We start from the raw sequence: 17122 nt of genomic DNA on the forward strand, positions 1-17122 counted from the left end.
GTGGATACATGTACCCATTTGCAAACAGTAAATACTCAGATGCACAGATATGCACATGCAGTCAAACAAAATACACACAGGCACTTGTCGACAAGGATGAGTGTTGGGACTGACCGATTAACTGCTTTTTGAGGGCATTGCATTGTAAATTCATTACGATATAGCTTCATACTCTTGACATGGCAGTAATCAGTCGGAGTGCCTGTATGGAAGACTGAGAGACTGTCATGTGAACTCAAATACTTTAAATACAATTACTGCAATAAAAATGTTGGCAAAAGGATTACATGATTCACAGAATACTTTGTTATATTTGAGCACCAGAGCTGCGCTCTTTTCATGTTTTACCACTGATCCTCGCAATGAACTGAATTGAAAAGAAGTGAAATAGGATTGTTAAGCTTAAGATGCTAGAGTGTGGAATAAAAACACTGCCAGAACGGGAAAACACTGGCAGGTGTCACACCAGAACAAGAAATGATTAGTAACTGTAGGAAAGTGCATCTTTTTGACATGATTATCCCCCACTTTTTGCCTGGTATCTCATGAGCTTTCGACTAAAAGTGCACGGGGTTTCTGCTGATCAGGGCCCCAGTGCGAGCTCTCTTTCCCAACTGGCCAAACCTTTAGCACCCTCTGCAAGTCCCTAGTAAATGGTACCCGTGATACCTAGCACCTGGGATATTAAAAAGGGCCCCCAATGGCTGCAACACAAATTGTGCCACCCTAAGGGACCCCTCACAAAGCACAGGACAGGCTGCCACTGCAGGCCCCGTGTCTTGGTGCAGACAAAAGTGAAAATACTACATGTGAGGGCATATCTACATGAGCAGATATGCCCCTGCTATGTTTCTGTCAATACTCAGACATAGTAGGTGACAAGGGAAGCCATTTTAAATTACTATGCTGAACACTGAATTCCCCAGCTACAGGATGGCTTCACTGAAAATAATCAAATCAAATCATTAACATTTATAAAGTGCGCTACTCACCCGTGCGGGTCTCAAGGCGCTAGGGGAAAAAGGGGGGGTTATTGCTGTTCTAACAGCCAGGTCTTTAGGAGTCTCCGGAAAGCGGAGTGGTCCTGGGTGGTCCTGAGGCTGGTGGGGAGGGAGTTCCAGGTCTTGGCCGCCAGGAAGGAGAAAGATCTCCCACCCGCCGTGGAGCGGCGGATGCGAGGGACAGCAGCGAGTGCGAGGCCAGAGGAGCGGAGGAGGCGGGTGGGGACGTAGAAGCTGAGGCGTCTGTTGAGGTATTCCGGTCCCTTGTCGTAGAGGGCTTTGTGTGCGCGGGTGAGAAGTCGGAAGGTGATCCTTTTGCTGACAGGGAGCCAATGCAGGTGTCTCAGGTGTGCGGAGATGTGGCTGCTGCGGGGTATGTCGAGGATGAGGCGGGCCGAGGCGTTTTGAATGCGTTGCAGGCGATTTTGGAGTTTGGCTGTGGTCCGGGCGTAGAGGGTGTTGCCGTAGTCCAGGCGGCTCGTGACGAGGGCATGGGTCACGTTTTTTTTGGTGTCGGCGGGGATCCAGCGGAAGATCTTGCGGAGCATGCAGAGGGTGAGGAAGCAGGCGGAGGACACGGCGTTGACTTGCTTGGTCATGGTGAGAAGAGGGTCCAAGATGAAGCCGAGGTTGCGGGCGTGGTCTGTGGGGGTCGGTGCGGTGCTGAGGGTCGTGGGCCACCAGGAGTCGTCCCAGGCGAACGGGGTGTTGCCGAGGATGAGGACTTCCGTTTTTTCAGAGTTCAGCTTTAGGCGGCTGAGCCTCATCCAATCTGCGACGTCCTTCATACCCTCTTGTAGGTTGGTCTTGGCGCTGGCGGGGTCCTTGGTGAGGGAGAGTATAAGTTGGGTGTCGTCGGCGTAGGAGGTGATGATGATGTTGTGCTTGCGTACGATGTTGGCGAGGGGGCTCATGTAGACATTGAAGAGTGTCGGGCTGAGTGATGAGCCTTGGGGTACGCCGCAGATGATCTTGGTGGGTTCTGAGCGAAACGGAGGGAGGTAAACTCTTTGGGAACGGTTTGAGAGGAAGGAGGCGATCCAGTCCAGGGCCTGGCCTTGGAACCCGGTGGAGCGGAGGCGGGTGATTAGGGTGCGGTGACAGACGGTGTCAAAGGCAGCCGAGAGGTCGAGCAGAATGAGGGCGACTGTTTCACCGTTGTCCATCAGGGTTCTGATGTCGTCAGTGACTGAGATGAGGGCGGTTTCAGTGCTGTGGTTGGTTCGGAATCCGGTTTGTGAGGGGTCGAGCAGGTTGTTGTCTTCCAGGAAGGTGGTCAGCTGTTTGTTGAAGGTCTTCTCTATTACTTTGGCTGGGAAAGGCAGAAGAGAGATGGGGCGGAAGTTTTTTAGGTCGCTCGGGTCAGCCGTAGGTTTCTTTAGTAGGGCGTTGACTTCGGCGTGTTTCCAGCATTCGGGGAAGGTAGCAGAAGAAAAATAAGAGTTGATGACTGTCTGGAGGTGCAGGGCGATGATGTCGTCAGCTTTGTTAAAGATGAAGTGCGGGCAGGGGTCCGAAGGGGCGCCGGAGTGGATAGAGTTCATGATGGATTTGGTTTCTTCCGTGATGATGTGGAACCAGTTGTTGAGGGTGATGGCCGTGGATGCCGGTTCGGTGGTGTATGGTTGGGTCTGGTGTCCAAAGCTGTCGTGGAGGTCGCTAATCTTGCGATGGAAGAAAGTGCGAGGGATTCGCACAGATCCTGTGAGGGCGTGACGGCGTTGGGGTTGGAGAACTCCTTGACGATGCTGAAGAGTTCTCTGCTGTTGTGTCTGTTTTTGTCCAGTCTGTCGGTGAAAAAGTTCCTTTTGGCAGCACGGATCAGGTGGTGGTGTTCGCGGGTAGCGTTCTTGAGGGCGGTCATGTTGTCAGCGGTGCGGTCCTTGCGCCAGGCTTTCTCAAGGGCGCGACAAGTTTTCTTTGATTCTTTGAGGGTGTCAGAGAACCAGAGAGGTTTTTTGGTGTTGGTCTGTCGATGCGTGCGTTTGAGGGGAGCAAGGATGTCTGCGCCGTTGGAGATCCAGTTTGTGAGGTTGAGGGCTGCGTCGTTGGGGTCGGTGGTGAGAGTGGGTTGGTTGGCGGCGAGTGCGGAGAAGAGTTGCTCTTCGGGGATCTTGTTCCACTGTTGACGAGGGATGGGTTGGGTGCGGAGGTGGCGGGTCTCGCGTCGGAATGTGAAGTGGACGCAGCTGTGGTCGGTCCAGTGTAGGGCGGAGGCGTGGCTGAAGAAGACGTGTTTGCTGGCGGAGAAGATGGGGTCAAGCGTGTGTCCGGCGATGTGGGTGGCGGTGTTCACCAGTTGTTTGAGGCCGAGGTTGGCGAGGTTGTCGAGCAAGGTGGTGGTGTTGGGGTCGTTGTTTTGTTCCAGATGGAAGTTGAGGTCACCTAGGAGGATGTAGTCCGGCGAGGCGAGGGCGTGCGGGGAGATGAAGTCGGCAATGGCGTCGCTGAAAGGGGCGCGTGGGCCCGGGAGGACGGTAGAGGAGGGATCCTCTGAGGGTGGTCCTCGAATCGCTGCGAATCTGAAAATGCAGGTGTTCAGCGGCGAGAGGGGTGTCTTCGGTGGAGGTGGTGACGCTGATGGAGTCTTTGAAGACGATGCCGATACCTCCTCCTACCTGGTTGGTGCGGTCTTTTCTGAAGATCTTGTAGCCTTCGGGGATGGCAGTGGCGATGTCAGGGGCCGAGGAGGCGTTCATCCAGGTCTCTGTGATGAAGGCGACATCCGGTGCTATGGAGTCCAGGAGGTCCCAGAGTTCAATGGCGTGTTTGTGGACGGAGCGAGCGTGGACTAGGATGCACTTGAGGTGGTTGATGGCGCGTGGGCTTGTGGTCGTGGTTGTTGCGTGGTGGAAGGTGCGTTTGCAGGAGTTGCAGGCGAAGGGTCCATGGGTGCGTTTGGGGTGAGCTTGGAAGCAGGTGTTGGAGCGTCCTGGGTTGAGGGCGTGGAGGGTGGTGGGGTCGTAGCGGGACAGTGGGGCTTGGGAGAGCTGGGGACCAGGGGTCGTGGCGCTGGGCGCGGGCCGGGCATGCCTCTGGCGCGCCGGAGTGGCGCGGTCGCGCAGCGGCCGCCATATGAGGTAGGAGGGGGGGGGGGGAGGGGTCAGGTGGGGGGCGAATGGGAGCTGGGGGGCGGGGGCGTGCAGGAGGTCGCGGCGGGAAAGCGCGAGGGAGGGGGGGGACAGGTAGAGTGAGAAGAGATGAGGGAGGGGGGTTTAAGGGTGGAGGGGGGGTGAGTGTTAGGAGGTTTAGGAGATAAGGGAGAAAGATAGGAGTAGGGTTGAGAAGATAGGGGAGGGGGGGTTGTAGAGGTGGGTGAGGGTGAGAGGTAGAGTGAGAGGATAGGAAGATAGGTAATAGAGGGGGTGAGGGAGGGGGGGAGAGATAGAGAAATAGATAGAGAAAATAGATAGGGAAATCGATAGATAGGGAAATAGATAGAGAGATAGGAAGATAGGAGGAGGTGGAGAGTGAGAGTGAGGGAGTTAGATAGTGGGATAGAGAGATAGAGAGATAGGTAGATAGGAGGAGTGAGGGAGGTAGATAGTGAACGGGTTAGATAGGAGAGATAGAGAGGGGGATGCGAGTGGGGGAGGGGGATGAGGCAGGAGCAGGAGGGCAGGCGCGGGGAGAAGAGGACGGAGGAGGCAGAAGAGCCGAAGACAAGAAGAACAGAAGACCGGAAGGAGAGAAGAAAGGAAGAACACAGAAGAAGATACAGAAAAACGAAGAACAGAGGGCAGAAGACCACAGAAGAAGATGAGGAAGAAGAGAAGAAGAGTGAAGACGGGGGAAAGAAGAGTACAGAAGAAGATTACAGACGAGGAGCGAGGAGGAAGAACAGAAGAACAGAGAAGAAGAAAAGAAGAAAAGAAGCAGGAGAGAGGGTGAGTAGCGCGGGGCAGAGCGAGGGGCTGGGAGGGGGGATGTGGGGGGGGGGTGGGGTACTTACTGCGAGGTGGGTCTCAGGAACTCAGGAACCTGGAGGAGCTGCAGAGGCAGGGGGAGCGACCTACCCTTGGGTCAAGGGTCGCTACCACTGTCGCGCAGCGGCCGCCATATGAGGTAGGAGGGGGGGAGGGGTCAGGTGGGGGCGAATGGGAGCTGGGGGGCGGGGGCGTGCAGGAGGTCGCGGCGGGAAAGCGCGAGGGGGGGGACAACAGGTATAGTGAGAAGAGCTGGGGAGGGGGGGATATTTGAACCCACACTGGTGAACCCACACTGATTCCAGTGTTGGATTTACCAATACATGCACCCACAGGCCACATTAGAGGTACCCCCTGAAACCCTACCAGCTTCTGGTGTGCATGCTGACAGTTTCTGCCAGCCTGCCACCTGAGACACCATTCTGGACCCCTAGGGGTAGAGTCTTCTTCTCTTGGAAGGGCCAGAACAAAAGCCCCCCCCACCACCCCCTCCACCCCACAGGATGACCTGCTGCGTAGCCTTTCTAAGGTGCCAAGCCTCAAAGGACTGCCACCTTTCATATGCGAATCTGGCTCCCCTCACAGGATAGGAAGCCACCCCCCCCCCCCTGTCCAGTGCCCATCTGGCACCTGGACAGGCGGGAAAATTAGCTAGTCAGGTAGATGGCCGCCTCCAGGCTAGTACCACTCCTAAGGTGGGCTACTGTGCGGTGGACACGATTTTTCAGAAGAAGCCATCTTGGCAACAACATACTTAGGAATTCTGGGACAGGGTTATGCCCGCTTCCCATAGGAAGTGGTCAAATAGGAGGTGTAATGACCCCAAGGGTCAATAGCCCACTGGCTACTACCCTACACACCCCTAAATTCAGTATTTAGGGGAGCCAGTGGCACCAAAGAAGCAGATCTCTGCTGACCTGAAGAAGAACACTACAGAAACGCAAAAGGCAAGAACTGAAGATCTGTGATGGGCTTGACGCCAACCTGCCAGCCTGCCTGTGGGCTCAGACAATTGTGAGAAAGACAACTTGTCCTCCAGCTGCTGATACTTCCAAAAGCGAGGAAAGACTGCCAGCTTTCACCCCCACACAAGGAACTCCTTTGGAGTAGCAGATATGTTTCCCTGCATCCTTACAGGCACTCAAGAGGACTCAGGACCGCCAAAACCGCCGCCGGACAGCACCACTGCACCAGAGTCCACCAGCCTGTGTTGAAGTGGGCCAACGGTGCCAGCATGATCCCCATCCTCTCCAGAAAGAAAGTCCATCGTGGGTTTCCCCACTGTGACCATCACACCGACGCCTGCAGCGTATTTGTGCTGCCCCCCCAAGCCCATCTGCCTTCGGTGACTGCAACCCCGATTGGCCACTGCACCTCTGCACTTGGACTGAGGAGAAGAGGGCCACTGGTGTCTCTAGTTCCCTCAGGCTTGTGAGACTTGAGTTCACTTTTTGGTACACTTGGACTGGTTCCCCAGTCCATGCCTGCAGCCTGCTCTGTATGCCCCCTCCACCGTGACCGCCACCAGTGCACGGACACCCGACAGTACTAGAACCCTTTGCACTTGAACAACCCTGACAGAGGAGAAGAGGACCCCTAGTGTCCCTACATCCTTGAGTGTCGAAAAACTTGAGCCCACTCGGTGGCTCATCCAAACGAGATGCCCAGTCCTAGCCTGCATACTCTTTTCACAGTGACTGATCTCTATAGGAATTCATTGAGCACCCGATGCGGTCTTGCACTCTGCTCCCCGCCATCCCCATGCTGCTGAGGGTGTACTGTGGATACTGCCTTGGACCTCGCCCACTACTCCCGTTAACCCTAAGAGATTGGTCTTGTAAGTTGCTGTACTCTACCTGTTTGCAAAACTTGTTTTCCTCCTATTTATAAATGTACTTACCTGAACGGTTTTTCTGTGATGCCTCAACATATATAAAGAGACCTGCCATTTTTATAAATTGTTGTGGATCTCCTTCTTGAGTCATGTGTCTCATTTATTAACTATGCTGTGTATCTGTAGATGTCTTGCAATCCTCTGTGTTAGGGCTAAGGCTGCTCGACCACACTACCCCTAAATAGAGCACTTTGGGATTGCATAGCAAACTCTGTAAACTTGCTGGGGAACCCCTGGACCCTTTACATGGTATTCACATCCAACATAAAGGGCCAGCTTCCTACAGTAACTTATTGTCCTGGTTCTGGATAAAAGGATGGCAGCATTTCATTGACAGATTAGGGGTTTAAATACTGATAAATTATGTTGATAGTGAAATGGTTAACTGAAATTTGCCAAAAAAAAGGTTCAACTATGACTGATACCTAAATATGTTTTTCACAAAGCTCACAGGTCAGACAAGAGCTGGGATAAGAATAAACAAAATAGATCAACTGAATTGGTGCCATACTGCTTCCCTAGCTCAACCAATAGAAGTGTGAGTTTCCTTTCACTACCTTGTCTCTTTCTTATCCTGAAATGTCATTCACTGCTAATAATGAAAATAGAAGTTGACATGTGAGGAGATTCTTAAAAGTCAGCAGGATGCCTGAATATGTAAGCTAAAAAGAACAAGGGTCTCTGGGATCCACGAAAGGCACAGTACAAACACAAAGGGCTAATAACAGCAGGGTAACACAAGGTAAGCAGATTTGCTCTTGGTCTCTCACCCTTACATGTGCAGAGTGCCCCTCTAGCTGAAGTCTGAACTATGACGTAACTCGGACTTGCCAGACTAGTACTCGTCTGCCCTCAAGAGCCTTAGTGAGCAGTGGCGGCTGGTGACATTTAAAAGTGGTGGGGCGTAAAAGTTGCTGGTGAGTGCACTGTGACGAGCGAGCGTAGCGAGCCAGCCTGACTAACATAAAGGTGTTTCGAGGGGGGTTCTCCACCAAGAATATTTGAAAAAAGAGTGGGCAAATGGTGCATTTTCAATCAAATTTGAGAAAGCAAGGAGGTTAATAAAAAGCAATTGGGAAAGTGTAGTTATGACATCAATAAAGGGATTTCATGTGATAACAACATAGGTAGCTGCTTATTTAATATTACCATACAAGTTCATCACAGAGTGTGAGATAACAATTCTAGTACCTCACAGATTTCTTTATTGATATACCTTTAGAAGTAAGATTCTTCTGACTCAAAAGTCGACAAGTCAGCCACTAGACCACCAAATCTACCTTTGTTAATTTTAACCCAGTGACACTGACAGGTACTTCTGATTTATGAGGTATGATTTCTTTCCTCAACTCAACATACTAATAGCCAGGCAAATCTTAATTTTGGCTTAATTTGACATGTATGCATCTCCCTATTCCTTTCTCACTGATGTTTTATTTGACAGATTGTACCTGTAACATTATAAGTACATGCCGCATTTTGCTGTTTTTGCAGTTTTATATACGGCTGCGCGAGATAGGGCCGACAGCATTAGAGCACTTTACATGAGCGCCAGATTACACCAACAAGGTCACATTCCAGTAATTTTCTTTTTATGCACAGGGAGATTACACGATTGCAAACCTCTCAAAAGGGCCCTGGGCTTGGCCAAGAAGGAATCGAAAAAGAGCAGTAGAGCACGCGAAAAATGAAAGGCAAATTAAGTCCTAAAAACGGACTGCTGTTTGGCCACCAAAAAACAGGGGGGATCATGCAACAAGGCCGGATAATTAATCGCCCTGCTCAAAAAGCAGAATTTCTGAAAGTCTGTGCGCCCAACCATTATATGCAGCGAATGCAAAGCGAAACAATTCCTGTGCTGGGAAGTCTGATTAAAGGCTGGATTGAACAGGAAGAGGCCTGAGGTTGTTTAAAGAGAAAACCTTAATAGAAAAAACGTGACTGTACTAGTAACTGCGGCTCGCAGCAGCCTCCTTGGCTTCTCTGCCCACCCTCCTCCCATCCATGGTTCGGTGCAAAAATCTCTGCCTCTTTTCTTACATATATAGTGCCCAGCTCTCAGCTCTGTGATCTTAGGCGCTGCACCTGTATGTTTGAGTGGTGATTTTTTGTATATTCATTCTTGTTGCACCAATTCCGTTATCCTTTTCGGATGTTTTTTCTTTGTGACCTAGGTGTGTGTCATCTATCTTGGAAACATCTGCGTTGTTCGCCATGGCTTCCATTCCCCCTACTCTCAGCCCACCCTCACCTCCCAGCTATCCCCTCCCACCAACCAAGTGGAAAACGACATTGCTTCTGTTGGAACACTGTTCTAGTGGACGAGTGCTTCAGTTATGCTACTAATATAATATAATGTGCTTTTGTATTTTGTATACACTCTTTTGTTTTGCTGGTACTATTTCTGAGGTATTGATTCCTGATTTGTTCTATCTACTCTTTAGCTCCATGTCCATGTCTTTTCCAGTGGCAGCCGTAAATGCACACAGACAGCAGGTGATTTGTGGTTATTAGAGTGTGAATTTGGTGTGACAATGTATAACCCAGGAACAAGAGGCAAAGAGAGCGTAAACCAAAGCGACAGGGTGAGAGAGAGAGAGAATGTAGGAGAGAGAGAGAGTGAGCAACAGAAGTGCGGAGGAAGGAGAGAAAGAAAGGAGAGACAGAGAGAGGTGAAGAATGAGCGGGGTGACAAAGAGGGGAACGGAGAGATAGATGGGGCAGACGGGAGAGAAAGAGAGCGAGAAAGGGCTTAAAGAGGTGAAATACAGAGTTAAAGAGAGGAGGAGAGAAAGGGCTGAGAGAAATGAGACATACAGAGAGTGAGTGAGAGAGACTAACAGAATGAGAGAGGGAGAGGCAGAGAGAGAGACGGAGGAGAAGAAAGGGCAGGGACAGAGTGAGTGAGAGACACAGAAGAGGGAGAGGCAGAGAGAGAGAGGAAGAGAGAGAGAGAGAGGAAGAGAGAGAGAGACAGAGGAAGAGAATGGGCGGAGACAGAGTGAGAGAGAGAAAGAGCCAGCGGGGTGACAAACAGGCGAACAGAGAGAGAGAGACAACTTACACACACGTTACAGAAAATGGTGTCAGTGACTTTTAAATCCCTGCACATGAATGTGTGAAACAAGAATAGTATTTACAATTTGGAAACCACTTGTGGCTTCTGCGCAGCATTCCTTTTATTGCTCTTGATATGGAATAGAAAAACTCTGGGCATGATCGTCGCAAAGTAGTGAGTGAATAACACTGGCCGAGGAAGCACGAGTGAACTGACTGCTGTAGTATTTGTCGACAAAAGTTTTAATTATACAAAATGAATGATTTTGGCTTTTATAGACGTTGTTTTGAAATGTTTAAAGAAGTGTGGGCGCACGCCCATCTTCATATCTAAAGTCTAGTAAGCGGGCCAAAGCACAAGGGTGCTTGTGTTCATCAGGGAAAATATTTTGGTCGCTGCTGGTGGTGGGGGGTGGGGAAGGCCAAAGCTGCAGAATCCATGCTGCCAATACCGACCCTGATTGTCTGCCAGCTGCGGAAACGTCGGGCTCACTGCCAGTGAAAGGTGTAACCGTGCCACGAGATCACACCCACATTAGAAACCCTGCTTTTTTACGAAATCAGTACTTTTACCAGTTCATCAAAATTCTTCCCTCATACAGTATGAGAAAAGTTAAATGATGGGTGAGTCACTCACCTACTGAAGACAGAGACAGCCCTGTCTTTTGCGGCGATGCGGCGTCTTCTTCTGCCCCCACGGGCTCCTCTGGGTCTGAGCTGCTGCTGCTGGTGCGGGCTGCTCAGGAGCAGGAGGCGCGGGAAGCAAACACCTTGTGTTTGCTGACCGTACATAAACTGCGCAGTGCGCAGACTCGATTTTGAGCTTGCTGGAGTTGCTGCCTTCCTGCCTGAAGCCCCGCCCACCATTTCCCAACTTGTCACAGGGCTAGACCCACCCTCTGTGATGAATTGGGAAAGGTTGGGGTGACCATCCTCCACTACCCTGACTGACGTGAAGCCCCTAGCGCTACAGGGCTTCAGCCTGAAGCGCCCGGGGCTAAGTTTATCCACACGTCATTAGGGGGTGGAGACTGGTCCTCTGAACTATGTCTTTGCCGAGCTAATGACCTCACAGGCCTCAGGCTGTGAGCTTATCAGCCCGGCAAACATAGACTCAGTCAGGGGAGGGCCTGGCCTGATCCTGCCAGTCTAATCTCACGTGACCCAGTAGCCCCGAGCCAGGCCCCAGCCCCAAGCAAGAAAGAGGTGTGTGCATTTGTTTTAGGGAGGGAGTTTGTTTTCACCTTTTTTTGTTTTGTCATGTTTACGAGGGCGGAGCCCCGACGCCCTCGTGCAGAAACCGCCACTGTTAGTGAGAGCCCGAAAGGAGCTTCAGCAATGAACCCCTGCTCAAATCTTGGCTTCCTTCAGCCTAGCAGGAGTATGTGGAATCTAGTTTTTTTAAAAGCTTGGGTAGTTTCTGCTCAGTTACCAGACTTGAATCTTCTTCTATAGCCTTCCTTCTTCATAGGGTGTATTTGCTCGGCAGTAGACAGTAAAAAACAAATCAAATAAAATGGTGCATGGCTACTGTTTTTGTTACTTATTTCCATTTGCCCTTTTGGTATCCTTTTACTCATTTGTCACTATCTCTGCCTGACGTTTGTTACTATATAGATTATTGTACCTTCTCTCAGACCCCTACCCTTATCGTGTACAGGTGCACAGCATCCTGCTGCCCTTGTGGTTAAGCTGCTTAGTCCTTATAATTTTCATGTCTATCTCCCACATACCTTCACCCATTATACTGCCTGGTACTGCCTCACATAACAGAATAGTCACACTTCAGTGGTCATAATGCACAACACAAAAACACTTCCATTAGAGACTAAAAAAAAAAACACCCCCCTAACCAAATCCCCTGCACAGTGTAGCCTGCAACTCATGTGGGTAGGCACTTCAGCCTCCAACATAGGGATAGGGTAGGAAAGCAGACTAGTATGTGATGTGGTGTGGTTGTAAGATCTCACCATGTAATATCACAATCTCTATCAGGTCCAGTTAGGCTCTCTAACGAAACCCTTAGCTCAGACCTGGGTTGCTGTGACATAGAGCCCTCAGGTTCAATCAAACAAACAAATGTAAAGTATTTAGAAGTACCAAAACAGTTAAGGAGTAATAACCTGACAATCGTTTATACAAATGGATTGTATTTTTATCTTCAAGTAGACACCAAAATGACAGAAACTACTGAGGGAAACCAAAGATATGATTTTTTAAAGGTCAGTAAATTATTTTGTAATGATACAACAAATTGCTGTAATTGGTTGAGCAGTTATTAGTCAACTAGCTAGTGCGGGACCTTCTCTTAACTTGGACGGGTCACAATGGAGAGGGGTTCAGTCAGGAGGAACAGTTATTTGTCACATCCAGCTGTCTTAGGGTCCTCAGTGTCTTTTTCCCCTTTTAAGCGATCCAGCCAGGAAGAGGTCCTGATGCTTGGGGTGCAGGATGATGAAGACATCAAAGGGATGCAGTGAGATTTCTTAGGGCGAACCTGGTGTCCATGAACTTCAGGGGTCGTCTTTTCCTCAGGACTCCGGTTAGGAGTCCCACTGACTTGGGGACACATCCCAGGAAGGCCAGGGCTCGGTTGCCCAACAGGCACGTTGATGTCCAGTTGCAGGCAGGTGTTCCTGGGCAGCTGGGTTCTCAAGAACTGCAGAGTTCCTTAGCTTTTGGTGATCCTTAAGCTTAACAGGAGGCTAGCCATCTAGCCCTTTGAGTCACTTCTTCAGGCATGGCATAGGTGGAGCCCTTCTTGCAGGTCCCTTGGGTGCAGCAGGTGCAGGTCAGTCTTTGGTGGAGCCTCTCTTTGCTGGGTCCAGGGAACTGAAGGGCGGTCCTTCTTCTGCCTTCTTTCAGTCCAGTAGTGATCTGGGGACTGTGGGTCTGGGTTGCCACTTTTATGTCATTTGCGAGTTTGTGTGAGGGGAGGACTCAGTAGCCAATAGGGTAATAGTTCCCACAAGGCAACCCTTCCCACTTTATATCACTTCTTGGAGGTTTGGCCACCAAACAATCCTATGATACTCCTATCTACCTGAATCCAGGATAGCACAAGCCTTCTTCACCTGTGAGGAGCCATGAGCACACCCCTGGGGCATGCCCAGCATAATGTGTCGCTCCTCCTTGAATACCAGTTTTGCAACAGGTTTTCCCCTTCTGGAGGAGATGGTAGCCTGTCTACTCCACAAAGGAGTGGGAAGGCAAAGTGTGATCAACATTTGATTCAATGAGGTGGTAGCCTCTTTGAAGCTGGGCCATCGTTAGCCCTGCCTGGTAGTCATCCTGCTGGCAGAGGTCACACCTCCTCCCGCCAACAATTCTCTTTGTTCCCTGTTCCTTGGAGCACTTCAGATCTCCTATCAGGTGCTCCAGTGCAAAAGCAGATAGATAGGAAAGGCTACCGGAGGTTTGGGCAAAAGAGTGCTGACTTTGTAAAGTCATCTTTCTATTAAAAGTTACTTTAAATCTCATCCCAGCAATGAGTCATGAGTAAAAATTAATTTGATATCTTGGAATATTATATTTGGTGGCCCCAAACGAAGTTAGCTCTTAGCGCAGTGGCTAGTCAAACTCCATGTTAGCCCATGGGAACACATGCTTTAGTAAAAACAGCAATTTTGTGTTTTCACTGTCAGGTCATGTTAAACACAAAAGGAAAATGCACCTCTTTTTAACACTAAGCACCGTGCCTGGTGAACCACCAAGGCCTTCCAAATAGTTGGATTATTAATGTTAAAAAGGAAGAATTTGACCTAGCAAAAGGGTTTATTTTGCCATGTTGAGATGGTAATTTTAACGGTCTCTGACTAGGCTGCAGTGGCAGGTCTTGTTTGACTTTTTCACCACTTTTACTGTACTGGTGGCACAATTAAGTGCTGCAGCCCACTAGTGCCATATCAATTACTAGCCCTGATACCTCTTGTACTATATAGTAGGTAGGGACTGATAGGTAAGTTAAATAGCCAATCAGTTTTTAGACAATAAAAACATACTTTGGGGATCAGAGCACATGCACTGGAGCCTGGAGAACATGACAAAGTGCACTATGGAGTCAAAATAACAGAAGCATCAGTCCAAATACTTGCTAAGTGATAATACAAAAAGAGGTTGTCCTTTCCTACACATAGTAATAACAAATGTTACAATAAATACAATGAGTGTTCTACGCACATCTTCTGTGCCCGAGTTTCCCAGTTCGATTCTGTTGAAGCAGAAGCCCATACAGCTATAATTAGGATGGGTAAAATGTTTCAATAATCAGTATGGTTTTAAGTCCACCTCACCTTTTTCTAAGTGGTTTTTATTGTAAAATCAACAGTGGGTTAGCAGACCCGCAGTTTATCTTGGAGCCACTGACAACAGATTGAATCATGTTGAGTGCAAACGGTTGCAGCATCTATGAAACAGAAAATCCACACTCCATGGCATGAACTCTCGTAAGTGGCCACTAATATCATGGTGGCTACTGAAAAGTTTCCGTACTGAGTGAAAGTAAAGCAAGATGACAATGATAGAATTGCAAGGCTGATGTGACTAAAGTATCATCATCAAATCAAAGCAAGAGAGGTAACTTATTCTAATAAGAATTTAAACTCTCAGTTTAACTTTGACATCTTTGAAACCGTGGTCCTTCCCGTCAGTCCTGTTTTATAGACCTAGCTGAACTTCACTACTGAATCACTAAGTTTCACTTTCAAAAGCTTAACTTTTTCACTGCAAAAGTATCAGCATGCGCCAATGCCCCCAGCTTTTTTTTTCTTTAAAAAATCATTGATGTTAGATAGTTCAAACCCTCTTTGGCCTTTATGCACCTATACAAATTATGCACATTCATGGCTATGTATTAGAGCAATCACTGAATCAATTTCGCATTGCATCTTGGAGACTTAACGAAAAATGTAGATTTTCATTTTTTAACAAATCTGCTTAATGTAATATTTTGTAGCATTCCTCAAATGGGATGCTAACCAAGGAAATGTTGATTAAAATCTTGAAAATCCATCTCCACATGGCTTATTCTAAAGGGCATGATCTACAAAATCAGTTATGAAATACTTCTGTAGATCACTTAATTGTGTCAGAATCATTTGATGCCAGACGTGAAACCCACGGCTATGGGAAAAGTATGTACAAAGTATGTCTAAATCTGTACAATCAAAGGTACAAACCAGGTCTCCTTTGCCTTAGCTGGCTGGCAGGAGAAGGTTTTGAACATGACATTTGTCAGATGTTCAGCAACTGTTCCCTCAAACAAGTTACAACCCTCCAGACTTCCTCTCAAATGAACATATAACTGCCAAGGATTCGTCCACCGCTGTGTTCTCAGAAGTTTCTTCAGTGTGGGATTAGCAGATGCATGGGTTTTCAGTGGGTTTGGAATGCCTTCAGGTGAACAGGCTGCAGTACATTTGGGCAATTTCAAAAGCAACTAAAGTCTATGTTTTCATCAGAGGCATCACCTTCTGAAAGTAAGAAAACCTACCACAACCATATATTTTCAACATCTACACCTCCTAAGCTCTCTGTCACTGGGTGCCAGACATCCCTCGTCCCAGTAGGTCGGCTGGAACTACATGTCTAACATGACATTTGTCAGATTTTATGTAATCATTCCCAAAACATGGTAAATTCCTTTAGTCTTCCTCAAGCAGAACATATCCCTGTCAAGATCTTACTCACATTAGTGTTCCCCTGGGTCTTCTGAGTATGGAAATATCAGACATTCAGGGGTTTTAAATGGATCCACTCACATGACATCAGAGAAGGTAAACTAGAGATGTGCGGAAGTTCAGAGTGCAACGGCCTGCATAAATCTCAGCATATTTTATTATATCAGTGACATTTGTTATAAACAATATTGTGTCTCCCTAAATCACAACTAGTATTGTGTTAACAACTGAAATTCAATTAAATACTACTAAGTTCCCAGGGTTGCTACGGCATTGCCTTGGGACGCATATTCTGACTGAGAAAATGCTTGTGATGTCTTGACATGACCAGTAAGAGACCTGGGCTGGGTGCCTAGATGCTGTGAAACGGGTGGGTTTGGAGGGGGGCCACTGATAAAGTGAGTCCGTTGGTGTTAGAACAGCCACTTGCACCCCATGAGAGGATGGTGGGAAGCTGTGACAGGCAGTTTTACAAAGAGGCAGCATTGGGGGACTACGGCAGAGAGACTGCTGAGGACAGTGGCAAGAGACACGCCTGGCAGCTAATGGGCAGCGAGCAGTGAGGGAGCAGGGTGGTGACACCGGGAGATGGTGGTACGTGTGATAACGCCTCTGGTGGTCAGAAGTGCTGACATCGACAGTATACCTCATGCAGAAGGTGTGTGACTGTCCATGGCACGACCTATTGCAATATACATGAACAGAGAAAGAGGCCCGTGGTGGAGTGTGAATGGCGACAGTCTTTGGTGGTGAAGCCTTTACCCATGTATGACTCCTTGTTAGTCGGCTGCAGTTGTGTTAATCTGAAATTGACAGAGTTTCCATTAATACTGCTTTATTTTAGTGTTGCCGTTTTGAAGTTGGCGATTTGCTTGCTACTTTACTATTGAATACAGGTAGGAGTCACAAGACTGTATTACTTATCGAGGGAAAGCAGGAATGATTTAAGAATAGCATACTCTACCGGGATTTGCTTGCATTTAACTTTTGATTACTTACTAATGGTGACTTTCTCTTGCTTCTACATCTGGTGACACCCTGGGTCCACAAATGCCACCCCTGCAGCAATGCAAAGGGAAGTCAGACATTTCATATCTGTATTAGTCTAAACCAAAGACTACCCCAGTTATTTTTCTCATAAATGGTCACAAGTATCTCTAAAGCTGCAAACACATCCAAAGGACATGGAGGAAAGGTCCCCCTATACTCGGCAGCAATGAACATTCTACTACAGGAATAAGCAGACATTAAAATGTTTAAAAGGAATGTGGATACAGCAATAAGAAAATCTGCATCTGGCATGCAATCACTGCAAGCGGATATTTCTTCATTCCAACAAAGGCTTGATCATACAGACTCCAAAATGCAGTCCACAATTAGGAAATTGCAAATAGCGATGTACTAATATGTCTCGGACACATTTAGGGAATTTCCAGTGGGTTGCAGGTGGACCTACCTCCTCAATATTCATGATGTAGGTCGCAATTTGCGACCCACTGGGAATGGCCAAAATTCACAGGGATGGTGGCCAGCTGGGGTCAGCAGACCACCATGCACGTGCTTGAT

At 48.5% G+C, this 17122-nt stretch overlaps 1 protein-coding gene across 2 annotated transcripts in view; it reads right to left on the reverse strand.

Annotated features, from left to right (window-relative positions):
• The window catches only part of CCDC112 (coiled-coil domain containing 112), a 212106-nt gene that overhangs the window by 148052 nt on the left and 46932 nt on the right, over nt 1-17122 (reverse strand). Inside the window, exon 1 of one of the 2 annotated variants that reach the window (XM_069226499.1) lies at nt 10516-10832. The exons of the other annotated variant lie outside the window; for it this stretch is intronic. Coding sequence (XP_069082600.1) covers nt 10516-10745 — 230 coding nt within the window. The 5' untranslated portion in view covers nt 10746-10832. Of the gene's footprint in view, nt 1-10515; nt 10833-17122 lie in introns of those variants that run through there. 2 annotated transcript variants of the gene reach the window in all.

The sequence above is a fragment of the Pleurodeles waltl genome, chromosome 1_1 (assembly GCF_031143425.1).
Source record: "Pleurodeles waltl isolate 20211129_DDA chromosome 1_1, aPleWal1.hap1.20221129, whole genome shotgun sequence".
Taxonomy (NCBI): domain Eukaryota; kingdom Metazoa; phylum Chordata; class Amphibia; order Caudata; family Salamandridae; genus Pleurodeles; species Pleurodeles waltl.